General features: G+C 35.8%; 1 protein-coding gene across 4 annotated transcripts in view; it reads left to right on the forward strand.

Moving 5' to 3' along the window:
* Dhx57 (DExH-box helicase 57) overlaps positions 1-14,561 on the forward strand; it is a 68,255-nt gene that overhangs the window by 7,155 nt on the left and 46,539 nt on the right. For all 4 annotated transcript variants that reach the window (XM_058573687.1, XM_058573684.1, XM_046425584.2 and 1 more), the window contains 10 exons: positions 28-257; positions 808-966; positions 2,455-2,643; positions 2,910-3,745; positions 5,356-5,534; positions 7,376-7,497; positions 9,010-9,205; positions 9,724-9,848; positions 12,532-12,665; positions 13,770-13,824. In XM_058573687.1, the coding sequence (XP_058429670.1) occupies positions 34-257; positions 808-966; positions 2,455-2,643; positions 2,910-3,745; positions 5,356-5,534; positions 7,376-7,497; positions 9,010-9,205; positions 9,724-9,848; positions 12,532-12,665; positions 13,770-13,824 (2,219 nt within the window). In that variant the 5' untranslated portion in view covers positions 28-33. The remainder of the gene's footprint in view (positions 1-27; positions 258-807; positions 967-2,454; positions 2,644-2,909; positions 3,746-5,355; positions 5,535-7,375; positions 7,498-9,009; positions 9,206-9,723; positions 9,849-12,531; positions 12,666-13,769; positions 13,825-14,561) is intronic.

The following is a 14,561-nucleotide window of genomic DNA, read 5'->3' on the forward strand; positions in this document are numbered from 1 at the left end:
GCCTATATTTTTCTTTTTCTCCTTCAGGTGAAAATGAGTTCTTCAGTAAGAAGAAAAGGCAAGCCAGGCAAAGGAGGTGGAAAAGGATCTTCTAAAGGAGGAAGAGGAAGCAGGAGTCATACTAATAAACCTCATGGAAGTGGTGGCAGTGGTGGTGGCGGTGGCAGTGGTGTTGGTGGCAACAGAAAGGCCTCAAGTAGAATTTGGGATGATGGAGATGACTTTTGTATCTTCAGTGAATCAAAGCACTCATCCAGGTCATTATACTCTTGAATGTTTAAAAATGGAAACAGTATCAATTCCTAATGTAATTGACAACAGGTGTCTGATGGAGAGGAGGGGAAGGCCAAATAATTCTGGTCAAGTTAATTGTTCTTATTTTAAAACCTGGAAGTCTGCCTTTTTGTAATTTTTCTAAACCTTGTTGGGGGGTTTTGTTGTTGATGTTGAGTATGTGTAGGTTGAACTCTAAAGTTAACATTATACCCGCATGACACTGTGAATTGAGTATAATACTATTGAACTCGATGTTACTAGGAAAGTAAATTTTGGAAAAGAAGTGGTCATCATTAACATTGCTTTCTCCAGGGGATTCTTGAGTTAGTGCAGCCAAATTTTTAATGATTAATGATCTGATCAATTTTTTTTTTTTCTGAGCAGTTCCAATATGATGAAGTCTGGTTATGATTTTTTTTTTTTTGTAAAATACTTAATCCAGTTTGTGTTGTGAATATTTGGAAACTCTGAGGAGAGTATAAAAGTTCTTACCACAAGAAGGTGTATAATTTTTATCTATGTTGTTTGCAGACCTAGCAACAGTAGCATAAGCAAGGGAGAGGCTCGCCCTAAATGGAAGCCCAAAGCCAAAGTACCCCTTCAGACTCTACATATGACCTCTGAGAATCAAGAGAAAGTAAAAGCTCTTCTGCGAGACCTGCAAGAACAAGATGCGGATGCTGGATCTGAGTAAATTATTTTATTTGAGTAAATATTATATTAAGGAAGACATATTGACATTGTGAACACCGTGTACTTCTTTGGAACATTGTATCAATACTGATCCTATTGTGGCCATATAACTAGTTGAAAGTAAGCCAAAAGAAATATAAAAATTATTACTCAGCCACAGTTTTGGAGTGAGTTTGTTTTACACCATCCATGAACAATAATACAGATCACCTTTTTATCTTTATTTTTCCATAGGACAGTGTTAATATGAGTTCAGTGATTGCTGTATCCATAACCTTTCAAATAAAACATTGTAACAAGCAAGTAGAAGTATTATTCTAGGAGCAAATATTGAGTTGATTATATGAGTCTTGAGGTTATGCTGCTCATGACCATTTTCTTAAGTGAAACAGCTTTTATTCTCAGTTATTTCCCCCCCAGATCTCCATTGCAGTTTGATTCTTTTTTGTCTTATGATTTCAGCTGCAGAATTCTTTCTTTTCACTTACTAAAATTAATGAGTGGTCAGTCATGAACAGATTGATTTCTATCTATCTACAAATGTTTTGTCTGTTTCAGATTTAGGAAAGGGGATTATGCAGTAAAGCAAAAAATGGGGACAGTATGAATGAGAAGAGAGGATGGCTATGGTTTCTGGTTTCTGTGGTTAAGAACACAGGCTTTGGGGCTGGGGATGTGGCTCAAGCGATAGCACGCTGTGGCTGGGGTTCGATCCTCAGCACCACATACAAATAAAGATGTTGTGTCCGACGAAAACTAAAAAAAAAAATAAATATTAAAAAAAAAAACACACGCTTTGGGCTGGGCTCTGTGGCTTATGCAGCTTTGAAGGCCTAGGCAGCCTCAGCAAAAGCCAGGCACTAAGCAACTCAGTAGGACCCTGTCTCTAAATAAAATACAAAATAGGGCTGGGGATGTGGCTCGGAGGTCAAGTGCCCTTGAGTTCAATCTTGGTGGTAATGGTACCCTCCCACGGGGAGGGGGCAGGTGTGCCAAAACATAGGAGCTGGGGATATAGCTCAGTTAGTAGAGTGCTTGCCTCACATGCACAAGGCCCTGGGTTCAATCCCCAGCATCATAAAAAAATAAAAAGAAAAAGAATACAGGCTTTGGGGTCAAACTGTTATTAGTAAAATCTCTAGTTTTTCCTTACCATAAATAACCTTAGGTAATTACTAATCCTCTCTTAAGTTTTAGTTGATCATCTGAAAAGCAGGGATCAGTATCTTGCAGGGCTATTAGAAAAAGTAAAAGAATGTTCGCATATAAAGCACTTAATATAATATCTGGCATTTAATGAATGCCTGCTAAATGTTAACTGCCAAGATATAAATGAACAGTTCAATAAAAGATTAAATCAGTAACTGAAGAGTAGTCAAGATTCTATGTCCTTGGCTCCTTGAATTAAATTCTTAAACCCTTGCTAAATTTCTCTTGAAGTAAGTAGAATTAATATCTAATACATGAAAATGTTACCTTTGCCAGAAGAGGAATTTCTGGGGAGGAGGAAGATGATGAGCCTGATTGTCTTGATGATGAGCAGTACTGGTCAGCTGGACAAGAACCTTCCCTTGCTCCGGACTCTGATCCTTGGGAATATGCAGGCTCAGGCCCAGTTGAGCCTCATATTCCAGAATTTACAGTCTCACCATTTGCAGTGCAAAAACTTTCCAGGTGATTGCTTTTTGTTATTTATGGGATTTGGGAGATAATTCAAGGCCAACTGAAATCATTATAAACCCAACTACCTTTCCTTGTGTCCTTTCCGGCAGTGCATGATATGCCTAATATTCTATCTTTTAGGATAGAGGATTAGTATCATCAGGGACACTCTTTCAAAACATGGAATACGTGTAGTCATGAGTACATTTAAATGAATTTCTCTTTAGTGATGTGATACTACTTTTCATATGTCACTTTTGTTGTTTTGCCCTCGGCAGGTATGGCTTCAACATTGAACACTGTCAAGCAGCTCTGAGGATTTGTGATGGAGATTTGGGGGCATCACTAGAGCATCTACTCATCCAGTGTTTTTCAGAGACATTTGGAGAAAGGATGAAAATCTCTGAGGCAGCTGGCCACGCAAGCTTGGATGAATGTGTGGAGCAGCGACAGGAAGAGGCACTTGCTCTCAGGTCAATTTGTGGAGAAAAATTTATAGAAAGAATTCAGAACAGGGTCTGGACCATTGGATTGGAACTGGAATATTTGACAAGTAAATTCTGCAAATCCAAGCAAAAGGAAAGCAAAAATGTGCGAGAGGCATCACCTGAAACCTGTAAATTTTACCTAAAAGGAAATTGTAAATTTGGATCAAAATGCAAATTCAAACATGAAGTGCCCCCAAATCAAATTGTTGGACGAGTAGAAAGAATTGTAGATGATTCTCATCTTAATGCTAATGAAGATGCATCTTTTTTATACGAGCTTGAAATCCGATTTTCTAAAGACCACAAGTACCCCTACCAAGCTCCCCTTGTGGCATTTTATTCCACCAATGAGAATCTACCTCTGGCTTGTCGTTTACGTATTTCTGAATTCCTTTATGGCAAAGCCTTGACACTTTCAGAAACTTCAGAACCTGTTGTATATTCTTTGATAACCCTGTTAGAGGAAGAATCAGAAATTGTCAAGTTACTGACAAATACCCATCACAAATATAGTGTCCCTCCTGTGAATTTTCTGCCAGTATCCTCTGGGACCAGAATAAATAATCCAGCCTGTCGTAAACCAGTGATTCCAAATCATTATTTTGTTTCAAGTCAAATATCAGAAGGTATGTAAGGTGTTGTTCTTGGTGGAGGGGGGGACATTCAAAATGATGGATTAGGAATCAAAACTTTTGAGAATGGTATAGGATCTTTCCCAGTGATCATGGGCAAGTTATTTAATCCCACGGCCAAAAAGCATGAGAATCGTCGGAAGTATAATTGTGCCTGACTTTTATTATAAGGCCCAATTGTGTCACTGTGGTTGGGCTCCCTGTACTGAAAGTTGGAAGCGATATCTAAGTTTAATGTAATGACATAGAATCTGAGGGTTGGAAGGATTTTAAGACACTAAGGACACTAACTGAAATCAGAAAATCTGTTTCATTTAATTTATTTGATTTCATATATTTGTTTCTTATACTATATACACTATCCTTTCCCTCTGTTTATAATATAGTAGGCTGCCAAAATTTACTAGAATAGAGCTATCTTTAATAATCCCTAAATCTGGGCTGGGGATGTGGCTCAAGCGGTAGCGCACTCGCCTGGCATGCGTGTGGCCCAGGTTCGATCCTCAGCACCACATATAAAGATGTTGTGTCCGCCAATAACTAAAAGAAATAAATGTTAAAAAATAATAATAATAATAATCCCTAAATCCTTAAATAAAGAAATATTTATGCAGGCTCTGGCTTTGTCCAGATCAGGTTTGCCATGCATGTTCTTATACCAGAGATAAATCCCCTTTTCAGCTTTCATCAAAGAATTCAATATTAGTTCATCTTTCTTGAGGAAAAAAAAAGTTTTCATTATTTCATGAGTTTCCTGGGTAAACATCAATACATAGAGAACAAGGATGCTGAGGTATGGATGCTGGATGTTTATGTGGGCTTGCTTTCTGGCCATCTGACTCACTGCTCACTAATATCAGCTTCTAGTACATAGGGTTCAAATGTGTTCCTGAAAAATGAAAAATTATGTGTCATGGATTTCTTCTTAATTTCAGCTTTATTGAGGTATCATTTATATACCATAAAAATTCACCCTTTTAAAGTCTATAATTTCTCAATTGTTAATTCTTTGTTTTTAATTTGGTTTAACAATACCACTTAAACTTGAGTAAAGTTTATTTGAAGATGCATTTTACTTATTTATTATTTTTTTGATACCAGGGATTGAACCGGGAGCTCTTTACCGCTGAGCCACATCCCCAGGCCCTTTTTTATGTTTTATTTAGAGACAGGGTTTCGCTCAGTTGCTTAGGGCCTCAATAAGTTGCTGAGGCTGTCTTTTTTTTTTTTTTTTTTTAAAGAATTTTAATATTTATTTTTTAGTTTTCATTGGACACAACATCTTTTTTTGTATGTGGTGCTGAGGATCGAACCCGAGCCCGCTTGAGCCACATCCCAGCCCCTGAGGCTGTCTTTGAATTCCCCACAATCCGCCTGCCTCAGCCTCCTGAGCCACTGGGATTATAGGCATGCACCACTGTGTCTAGCTAAAGATGCGTTTTAATTCTTTAGCAGTGGAAGTAGTTTTGAAGTAAATAAGCCTGCTTTATTCAAGTTTCAACTTTTTCTCCATTTGATGATTTTATTGTTACTTCATTAGACAGTGACTTCCCCCCTTTACTAAAAAAAGGGAAAATTGAAAATGTTTACTTCTTTCCTTCAAGTTGGAAAAGAATCAGAACCTGAGGAGGAGGCAGAAGAGGATGAAGGTCCAGCACCAGTTATAGTGGAGAATGAAAGCTATGTGAACCTTAAGAAAAAGATTTCCAAAAGATATGACTGGCAGGCAAAATCAGTACATGCTGAAAATAGTAAAATCTGCAAGCAGTTCCGGATGAAACAGGTACTGTGTGCTGAGAGATGGGCTAGCATTGCCCCCTTGATGTCTGGATGAAGGGATTCGGAGTTAGGAGGCTTTGGTTACCCTCCGTAGTATCTCTATTGGTTCTTTCTTTAATCCTTAGTGGTTAAAGTTTCAAAATGCTACCACATGTAGAAACTTGGGTGCATATGCTGGAAATATGTTTTGGAAAACCTCACAACTGATAAATAGCAAACACACCTGTATACCAAATTCTTAGAATCATGTGCCTTTGGTACTATGATAGATAGTCTGATATATAAAAGAAATATTAATAAATGTCATTTACATTAGAAAATCAGTGTATAAAAGAAGATGGGTAAGACCCCATTTCAAAGGTTCATAGGATGAGTGCCAAAGGTCATGTAGATGTTAAGTAGCTACACAGGGTTCAACCCTGTTCTCTGTTTTCCAAAGTCCATGTTATTTTTACCCATTTACATGAAAATTATCAATTTGATTAGTGTGATAAATTTATATGATAAAATTATATTCAGGAAATGATATATTGGTATAATAATTTTTTTTTTTTTTTTTTTGAAATGGTGCATACTGTGTTGCCCAGGCTGGTTTTGAATTCCTGGACTCAAGTGGTCCTCCTGCCTCAGCCTCCCAAGTAGCTGGGACTACAGGAGTGTGCCACTGCCCGCTGCTTAGTATAAATTCTTGTTGTTAAAAAGTACAGCCACAGTTTTTCTTTATTTTTAAATTTTGTTCTTTTTCTTTTCCTTTGTTTTTATGGGGGGCAGTAGAACCAGGGCACTCTACCATTGAGCTATATCACCAGCCCTGTTTTTTTATTTTGAGACAGTGTCTTGCTAAGTTGCCCAGGCTGGCCTCAAACTTGTGATCTTGTGATCTTCCTGCCCCATCTTCCCAAGTTGTTGGAATTACAGGCTTGTGTCACTGTACCCAGCTAATTTTTAAACTTTTAATTGACACATAATTGTTCATGTTTATGTTCCATGTGACATTTAAATACATGTATATAATATATGTAATGATAAGCATAGGGTAATATATCTTTATGTTGGGAACATTCCAAATCCTCTCCATTTTGAAATATATGATTAATTGTTGTCAGTTACTCTACTATGCTATAGAGCATTAGGAATTATTCCTCCTATGCAGCTGAACCTTTGTACCCATTAACCATTCTTTCTCCACTCCTCTTCTCCCATAATTTAAAAATACAATAAAGTGTTTATACTGCTGGCCACTAGATATGAAACTGATTAACATAATTGTGGCGAAGGGACAAAAAGAATCCTTTGGCAAGTGCTCTTACTGATTTTTTTTTTTTTTTGAAAAAAATCTGATTTGTGTAGAGCTATGCTTTCCACTATGGTAATTCTTAATCACCTTTGGCTATTTAAATTTAAATTATTTCATTAGAGTAATTTAGTTCCTCAGGAGTATTATCCACATTTCAAGGACTCTTTATGCACATGTGGCCAGAAATTGCTTATATTGGACAGTGAAGGTATGGAACATTTCCATGAACACATATGGTCCTATGAGACAGTGCTGGTATATAGACGCTTGTCAGGAAGAGCTGTATAGATGCTAAGCGAGAGGGGTTTATTATAAGATATTTCAGTTTATTCAAATGTAGGAAAACTATATTCTGTAGATTATTCTGGTTGATTTTTTGAGTAGCCAATCTTCTGACTTGATGCCCTACAAATCTCTGTAATGCTGTCTCAGAAGAAATTATTTAGAAAGAACAGAAAGGGTGAGTCCTACTGGAATTCTGAATTCAGAACCTTGTGAAAGAGGATTCAAAGGAACATAACTAATGCCTTATCCTTGATTTTTATTAGGCTTCCAGACAGTTCCAGTCAGTTCTACAAGAAAGGCAGTCACTCCCTGCATGGGAAGAAAGAGAAACCATTCTTAAATTGTTGAGCAAGCACCAAGTGGTTGTCATAAGTGGTATGACTGGGTAAGAAAATAATGTGTTTGTGATACAGCTTTCACTGATAAATATGATATGTACAGTGGTTACTATATCTAGTTGTACTTTTAAAAAACCTCTATTGGTATAATTGGCACTTTTTCCTGTTGGATATTAAATAATATTTTACAGGGGTTGGTATTGCAGCTTCTGAAGACTATAGAGCCAAATTACAAAAAAAAAAAAAAAAAAACTCAGAAATTTATCTAGGAGTTTATAGATGTTGTATACTTCTACCTCAAAACAATTTTAAGGCAAAGGGTTCAGCGGAAAACTTTTAACAAGCCCTATTTTTAAATTTAAAAAAATAGTTCTAGACATTTAACTTGAAAGCTCGTCATCTTCTGAATTAATTCTGGTTTCTCTTTTTTTTGCGGGGCGGGGGTACCAAGGGTTGAACTGAGGGGTACTTGACCACTGAGCCACATTCCCAGCCCTATTTTGTATTTTATTTAGAGACAGGGTCTCACTGAGTTGCTTAGTACCCTGTAGTTGCTGAGGCTGGCTTTGAACTCATGATTCTCCTTTTTCAGCCTCCCAAGTCACTAGGATTATAGGTGTTCGCCACTGAGCCCGGCAATTTTGATTTCTTTAAAACTTTAATTTTTTTTCTTATAAGAATAACTTAAGGGGCCTGGAGTTGTGGCTTAGTGGTAGAGTGCTTGCCTAGCATTTGTGAGGTATTAGGTTCTATCCTCAGCACCACATAAAAACAAATAAACAAAGGTATTGTGTTTATCAACAATTAAAAATATTTAAAAAGAAAAAAAAGGGACAACTTAAGGCACATTATCTTTCCTGTTTACACTCTCCATGTGTTGTATGAACCTATTTATCAGGGTTAAGCTGCAGCCTTAATTTAATTCTTTTTTTTTTTTTTTAAAGAGAGAGAGAGAGAGAGAGAATTTTTTAATATTTATTTTTTAGTTTTTGGCGGACATAACATCTTTGTTTGTATGTGGTGCTGAGGATCGAACCCGGGCCACACGCATGCCAGGCGAGCGCGCTACCACTTGAGCCACATCCCCAGCCTTTAATTTAATTCTTTATTCAAAAGTACCCAATTTGATAATTATGTTTGTGCCCAAATCACAGATATAGTAGTAATCTTGCATCTTATAGTTTCTTATCTTTTTAGCCTTAGTCTTTTAGCCAGATCAATATACATCAGAGGTGGAATTTTAATAATCATAACCTAATATTTCTTATTAGAATTCATATGTAGAGTTCACATCTTTAGAGAAATTTATAGGCTGAAATATGATGTTATGTTCAGTAGCCCCAATTTTATAAATGATATTAAACTATTATGTGATTGCCTTTTTAATCTCAGGTGCAATTTCCTGGAATTTATTAGCTCTAGGTAATAAATCAGTGGGTGCTCTTTGAAGACAGATGAAGCTGATTAATTAGTTTTATCACTTTCCTCATTACCTGTGATTGCTTTGTTAACTAGCCCTTGAAAACTTCATTTTAGGACTCATTTGTTTTGACATACAGATGTGGGAAAACCACACAGATTCCACAGTTTATTCTGGATGATTCTTTGAATGGGCCACCTGAGAAAGTGGCTAACATCATCTGTACCCAACCCCGACGAATCTCTGCAATCTCTGTTGCTGAACGAGTTGCTAAAGAAAGAGCAGAAAGGGTGGGTCTGACCGTGGGATATCAGATTCGGTTAGAAAGTGTCAAGGTTTGTATGCTTTGCCTGTTTCCCACTAACAGAAATGTAGTTTACCTTTGAAAAGTCTTTGGGGTTTAGATTTATGGGCAATTTGGGATCTATGCTTTCAAGTTATTTTAAATTAATGTCAATCTTCAGTAGGGCAAAAATCCCGTTAGTAATATTTTGATACAAGAGCTCTTATATAATTGTACCAAATTTCCTTTATTAAAGTTTCTTATTTTTTAGTAGCAGAGTGATCTAGTATATTCTCTGGAAGCTTAGACCAATTTAGAATTGATTTCATCACTCACTTTTTAATGATAATTTTGAATGCTTTTCAAGAGAATCTTAAATTTAAAAGTTTGATGCAAAGCAAAAAAAAATTATTGTTTTGCCTGCAAGAAATTGTACATTTTTTATTGTTTCATATTAAATGGAACCACTGTTGTAGTTAATATTCTTTGTCCTTATCTATTCAAAATGTCTTGCCAGTAAATATTTTTTCAGTAGTTTTATTCATGCTTGGTATTGCCTTTTTGTGTAAGTCTTCAGCCACCAGACTGTTATACTGCACCACAGGAGTGCTGCTGAGAAGGCTAGAAGGAGATATGGCTCTCCAGGGAGTTACCCATATCATTGTTGATGAAGTTCATGAGAGGACAGAAGAAAGGTAAAATGATTTTTTCTATCAAACATACACATACATAAAATGAAGACATAGTAGAAAAAAATTTGTTCTCTCTCCAGTTGAGTTTAATAGATTTCGTAATGGTAATTTGCCACAGGGAAGGCTATATTAGAGAAAAGGAACTGCTTTTTCTTTCTTTCTTTCTTTTATTTAATATTTTTTTAGTTGTAGTTGGACACAATACCTTTATTTATTTTTTTATGTGGTGCTGAGGATTGAGCCCAGCACCTCACACAAGCGCTCTACCACTGAGCCACAACCTCAGACCCAAAGAACTTCTTTCTTGAGCTGCAGGGTCTATAGCACTAACAATGCTAGCTAGAAAAGCACATATTCATCACTAGGAGAGTTTTCCGATTAGATGGACTCAACATTGTTGAGTTAGAAGATACACCTCTCACCCTCTTGGGCATCATACTAAGCTGAACGTTCTACTCAGGAGGAATATAAGAGATGTGATGCATGCTGTAGTTGATAGATTGGTCAATCTGTGCTTCCTTGTCTTTTTGGTTATTCAGTCAGCAATTCATATATATATATATATATATATATATGAACCTGTCTTCATTATCAAGTGATACATTAGTTGCTGGGAACACTGAGGTAAAAAGTATATTTGGTTACCTCTGACTTTTTATAGTTTGATAGAATGAACAAGTAAACAGTTACAAATTGGAGCATACTGTGAAGGAATAAACAGGAGCTGTGTTTGGAGGGGAGAACTCATGGTCAGAGACCATATTGCCAAAAAAATATTTAAGTTGAAAACTGAACTGTGAAAGGGAGTCAAGTGACAGGTGGGGCAAGAATAGCATGAGGGAGGATTCTGCAGTGGGAAAGGGCTTGGTGTGTCCAGAAACTACAGGAAGAATGTGCCTGGTGTGTGGTGAATGAGAGGCAAAGAAGCAGGGGCAAAAGGAAACAAGAGCCAAAATCTTCCAGGGTCTTATAAACCACAGATATTAAGGCATTTAGGCTTTATTTTAGTGAATTAGAAGTCATTAAAGAATTGAGGCCTAAAATTAAAATTCTTGGTATTTTAAATACTGAGGAAGGGCTGCATTGATGGACGGCATTGATCATAGTTTGTCACACAGATCATGCCCTAAGATGTGAAAAACACAGTGGGAAAAATAAAGACATTTCCTTAAAAATTACGAAGTTTTCTCATAAAGTATTAAGTTATTATATGTAGCTTGAGAAGAAGAAAGAATCTAAGTAAACTTGGTGGACTAATAGAAAAAGAGAAAATAACTAATTACAAAACTTCAAAAAACAAGAAACTTGGAGGACCCAACTGATAAAATGTCTGTAACTGAATAGGGAAGATGTTTAACCAGAAGATTATTAGAAGAAATAAAGTGCACTGATAAACTAGTAAATAAGAAATACAAAGTAATTAGAAAGAAAAGCAGATTTCTAGATAAAAAAGAGTAGATCAAAATAGAAGGAAATAATTCTAAGACAGTAAAAAATCTTAAATGATTATATCTGTATGCGTCAACATATGTGTTTACTTTGTTAGAGATAATTTTATTTTTAGACCTTTTTTTACACAAGTAATAAATACAGTTTGTAAGTTAATGAATGTTCATTGAACACTCAGTTTGTCCCAGGCATTGTTCTAGACACTGGAGGAGTGAACAAATAAACCAAAATCCTTGTCCTTGAAGAGCTTATTACATCCTGATAGTTAAGGGAGCAAGGTAAATAAGTAAAATATAAAGTATATTAAGTGTTGAGAAGAAAAGTTAAAGCAGGGAAGGCATTTGAATTTTAAAGAGAGTAGCCAAGGAAGGCCTTGCTGAAAAGATATCTTTTGAGTAAAGACTTGAAGGAAGTGAGAGAATTACCTACGTGGAAGACTGGAAGAAGCCCATCCAGGCAGATTAATGCCAGGAACAAAGGCCCTGAGGTGCATGCCTCAGTCAGTTCTGGAGCTAGTGAGTTAAGGGTGAAAGTAGTAGAAATGAGTGGTGGGAGTGCAGACCTTGTCATGTAGGGCCTTGATATTAAGGACTCTAATGAGAAATCACTGAAGGATTTTGAGCAGAACAATAGCATAGTCAGATTGACATTTGAATGGAATTATTGGATGACCACATTGAAAAGAGATTGTAGGGAGTCAAGGGCTGAAGCAGGGAGGCTCCTTAAGGTATTGCTATTCTTCAGTAAATATCATTGCACAGTTTTTTTCCACTAGCAGTATGGTTTAGAGGTGTTTTCATGTCATTATCCAGTCTCTTATTCTTTTTATCTGCCTCATGTTATTTCATAGATTAGATGGTATAGTTAACTATTTCCTGGTTGATGGACATTTAGATAGTGTTTGTTGTTTTACTGTTACAAAAAATACTATGATGAAAATCTTTGTATATGCTTTTTGTATACTCATAGATATCAAGAAGTAGAATTATCAATTTTGATGATAAATTCTATTGCTATTTTGATTGTCACTATACTGAATTTATTTGGGAAAGAATTGATATCTTTATAATAGTATAGTAAGTCTTCACATCCAGGAACATGACACATCTTTCTATGAGTGTTACAGTATTTTTTTTCACACAGTCTTACATATTCCTTGCCCCAAGTATATCACAGTTATTAATTTTCATATATTGAATATGTTTGATCCTCAGGTGTTTCTTTTATTTTTCTCTAGTGACTTCTTACTGCTAGTTTTGAAGGACATTGTGTTGCAGAGGCCAACTCTTCAAGTTATTCTAATGAGTGCAACTTTAAATGCTGAACTCTTTTCAGAATATTTCAATTCCTGCCCAGTTATTACTATACCAGGTGATTAAAATGCATCTTGCATGTGTATCATTCTAATAAGCAAATATATTTTAAAACTCATTTGAGATATATATTGATTAGTATTTATACCTCTGTCTAGAGGAGAAGTGATTAATTTATAACAAAATCATAACTATATAATGTGATTGACAGGTAATAATTCCATTTGCCTGAAGATTTTAATTTTGTATATGACTTTTTAAAAAGACTTTATTATTTAGAATTTCTAGCATTCTATTTTGATTTTTTTGTTTTATTTTTATGTTTGTGATGCTGAGGATTGAACCCAGGGCCTTCCACATGCTAGGCAAGCACTCTATCACCCAGCTACATCCCAGCCCCTGATTGTGTTTAAAATGAAAATGTGTGTTTCTAGTGGTAATCAGTCAAAGGGAAGATATGTCTATGTATAGTATACTTGTTCATTTCTGGATTGTACTATCTTTCTGGATATTGTTCACTCAGGAGGGAAATGAAGTTGGTTAGCCTGTTTTCTGTGGGTGCTTTCACAGTCTCATTGTGCAGTTGACTTATCACTTTGGGCTTTGGTTTATATCCTTCTACAATTGATTACCAAAGGGACAATTTGGAAACACTGACTGATAAGTTATAGTACTGTTTGTTCTGGTTGTCAGAATGTTGACAATAGATTTTTAAAAGAAACTATATGCTTGATCTAAAATACAAATGTTGAATGTTTAAAGGTCACACATTAGGGAAGAAGGGAGAGGTTGGGGAAGGTGTAACAGGTTAAAAAGTGCAAATTATCATTTCTTTACCTATCCACTTCTCTTTTCTTTACTAACTGGAATCTACCTTCTCCACTTTGTCATCAAAAACTTTTTAATATACACTTTTAAGACCACAGAACAAATAGGACTTAAATGTGCCAAACTTTGTTTTAAGAGAATTTGTGTGTGTGTGTGTGTGTGTGTGTGTGTGTGTAAGTATACATATTTCAGTCTCTTTGTGCAGTTGACTTATCATTCCGGGCTTTGGTTTATTCTTCAATTGATTACATATAAATATCATTCAATTAACATATATAACAAACATTTAATGGGCATTCTGAGACTTTTCTATTTTGTTTTCTTGTTTTTCTAGGTCGTACATTTCCTGTTGATCAGTTTTTTCTGGAAGATGCAGTTGCTGTGACAAGGTAAGGAAGATGTTAATTAAGTTACAACAAACATCTTTGAAAACAGAATTATTATTTAATTTCAGAATGCCAGGATACTAATATGCGTGTTAGTCTTTCTTCCAACTTTTTATTTGAACATTCTATTTTCTCCTTTGTTTCAGCAAATTGCCAATACTTAAATCCCTTTACTTACTAACTGTAACTCTGGCAAGTAGTCTAATCTTTCAGTATTATTAGTTATTGATGGACCTTTATTTATTTATTTTTATATGTGGTGCTGAGAATCAAACCCAGTGCCTCACTCATGCTAGGGAAGCGCTCTACCACTGAGTCACAACCCCAGCCCTAAAATGGGTATATTAATATTAGCTTATTTGCTGGGTTGTTATAAGTATTAACTGATAAATTAATAATTGCAAAATGCTTAGAACTGAGGGCTGTGGTTGTGGCTCAGCAGTAGAGTGCTCATCTAGCCACGTGCAAGGCGCTGGGTTCGATCCTCAGCACTACATAAAAATAAATAAGTAAAATAAAGGTTAAAAAAAAATGCAGACATTGCCTTAAAAAAAAAATGCTTAGAACTGTGCCTGAGACATACATGCTTAGTACATGCATTATAAATGTTAGCTATTATTATCATCATCATTCTACTCTCAAGGAGTTTGCAGTGTAGTCTGAGTGTTACGCCGTCTGTATGAGTAATCACAGTACTAGGTCAAAAATGACACTGTCCATTGTACACAAACAGATTTCTC

The sequence above is a fragment of the Marmota monax genome, unplaced genomic scaffold (assembly GCF_021218885.2).
Source record: "Marmota monax isolate L192 unplaced genomic scaffold, Marmota_monax_Labrador192_F-V1.1 WCK01_AAM20220418_F8-fsc00015, whole genome shotgun sequence".
NCBI lineage: Eukaryota > Metazoa > Chordata > Mammalia > Rodentia > Sciuridae > Marmota > Marmota monax.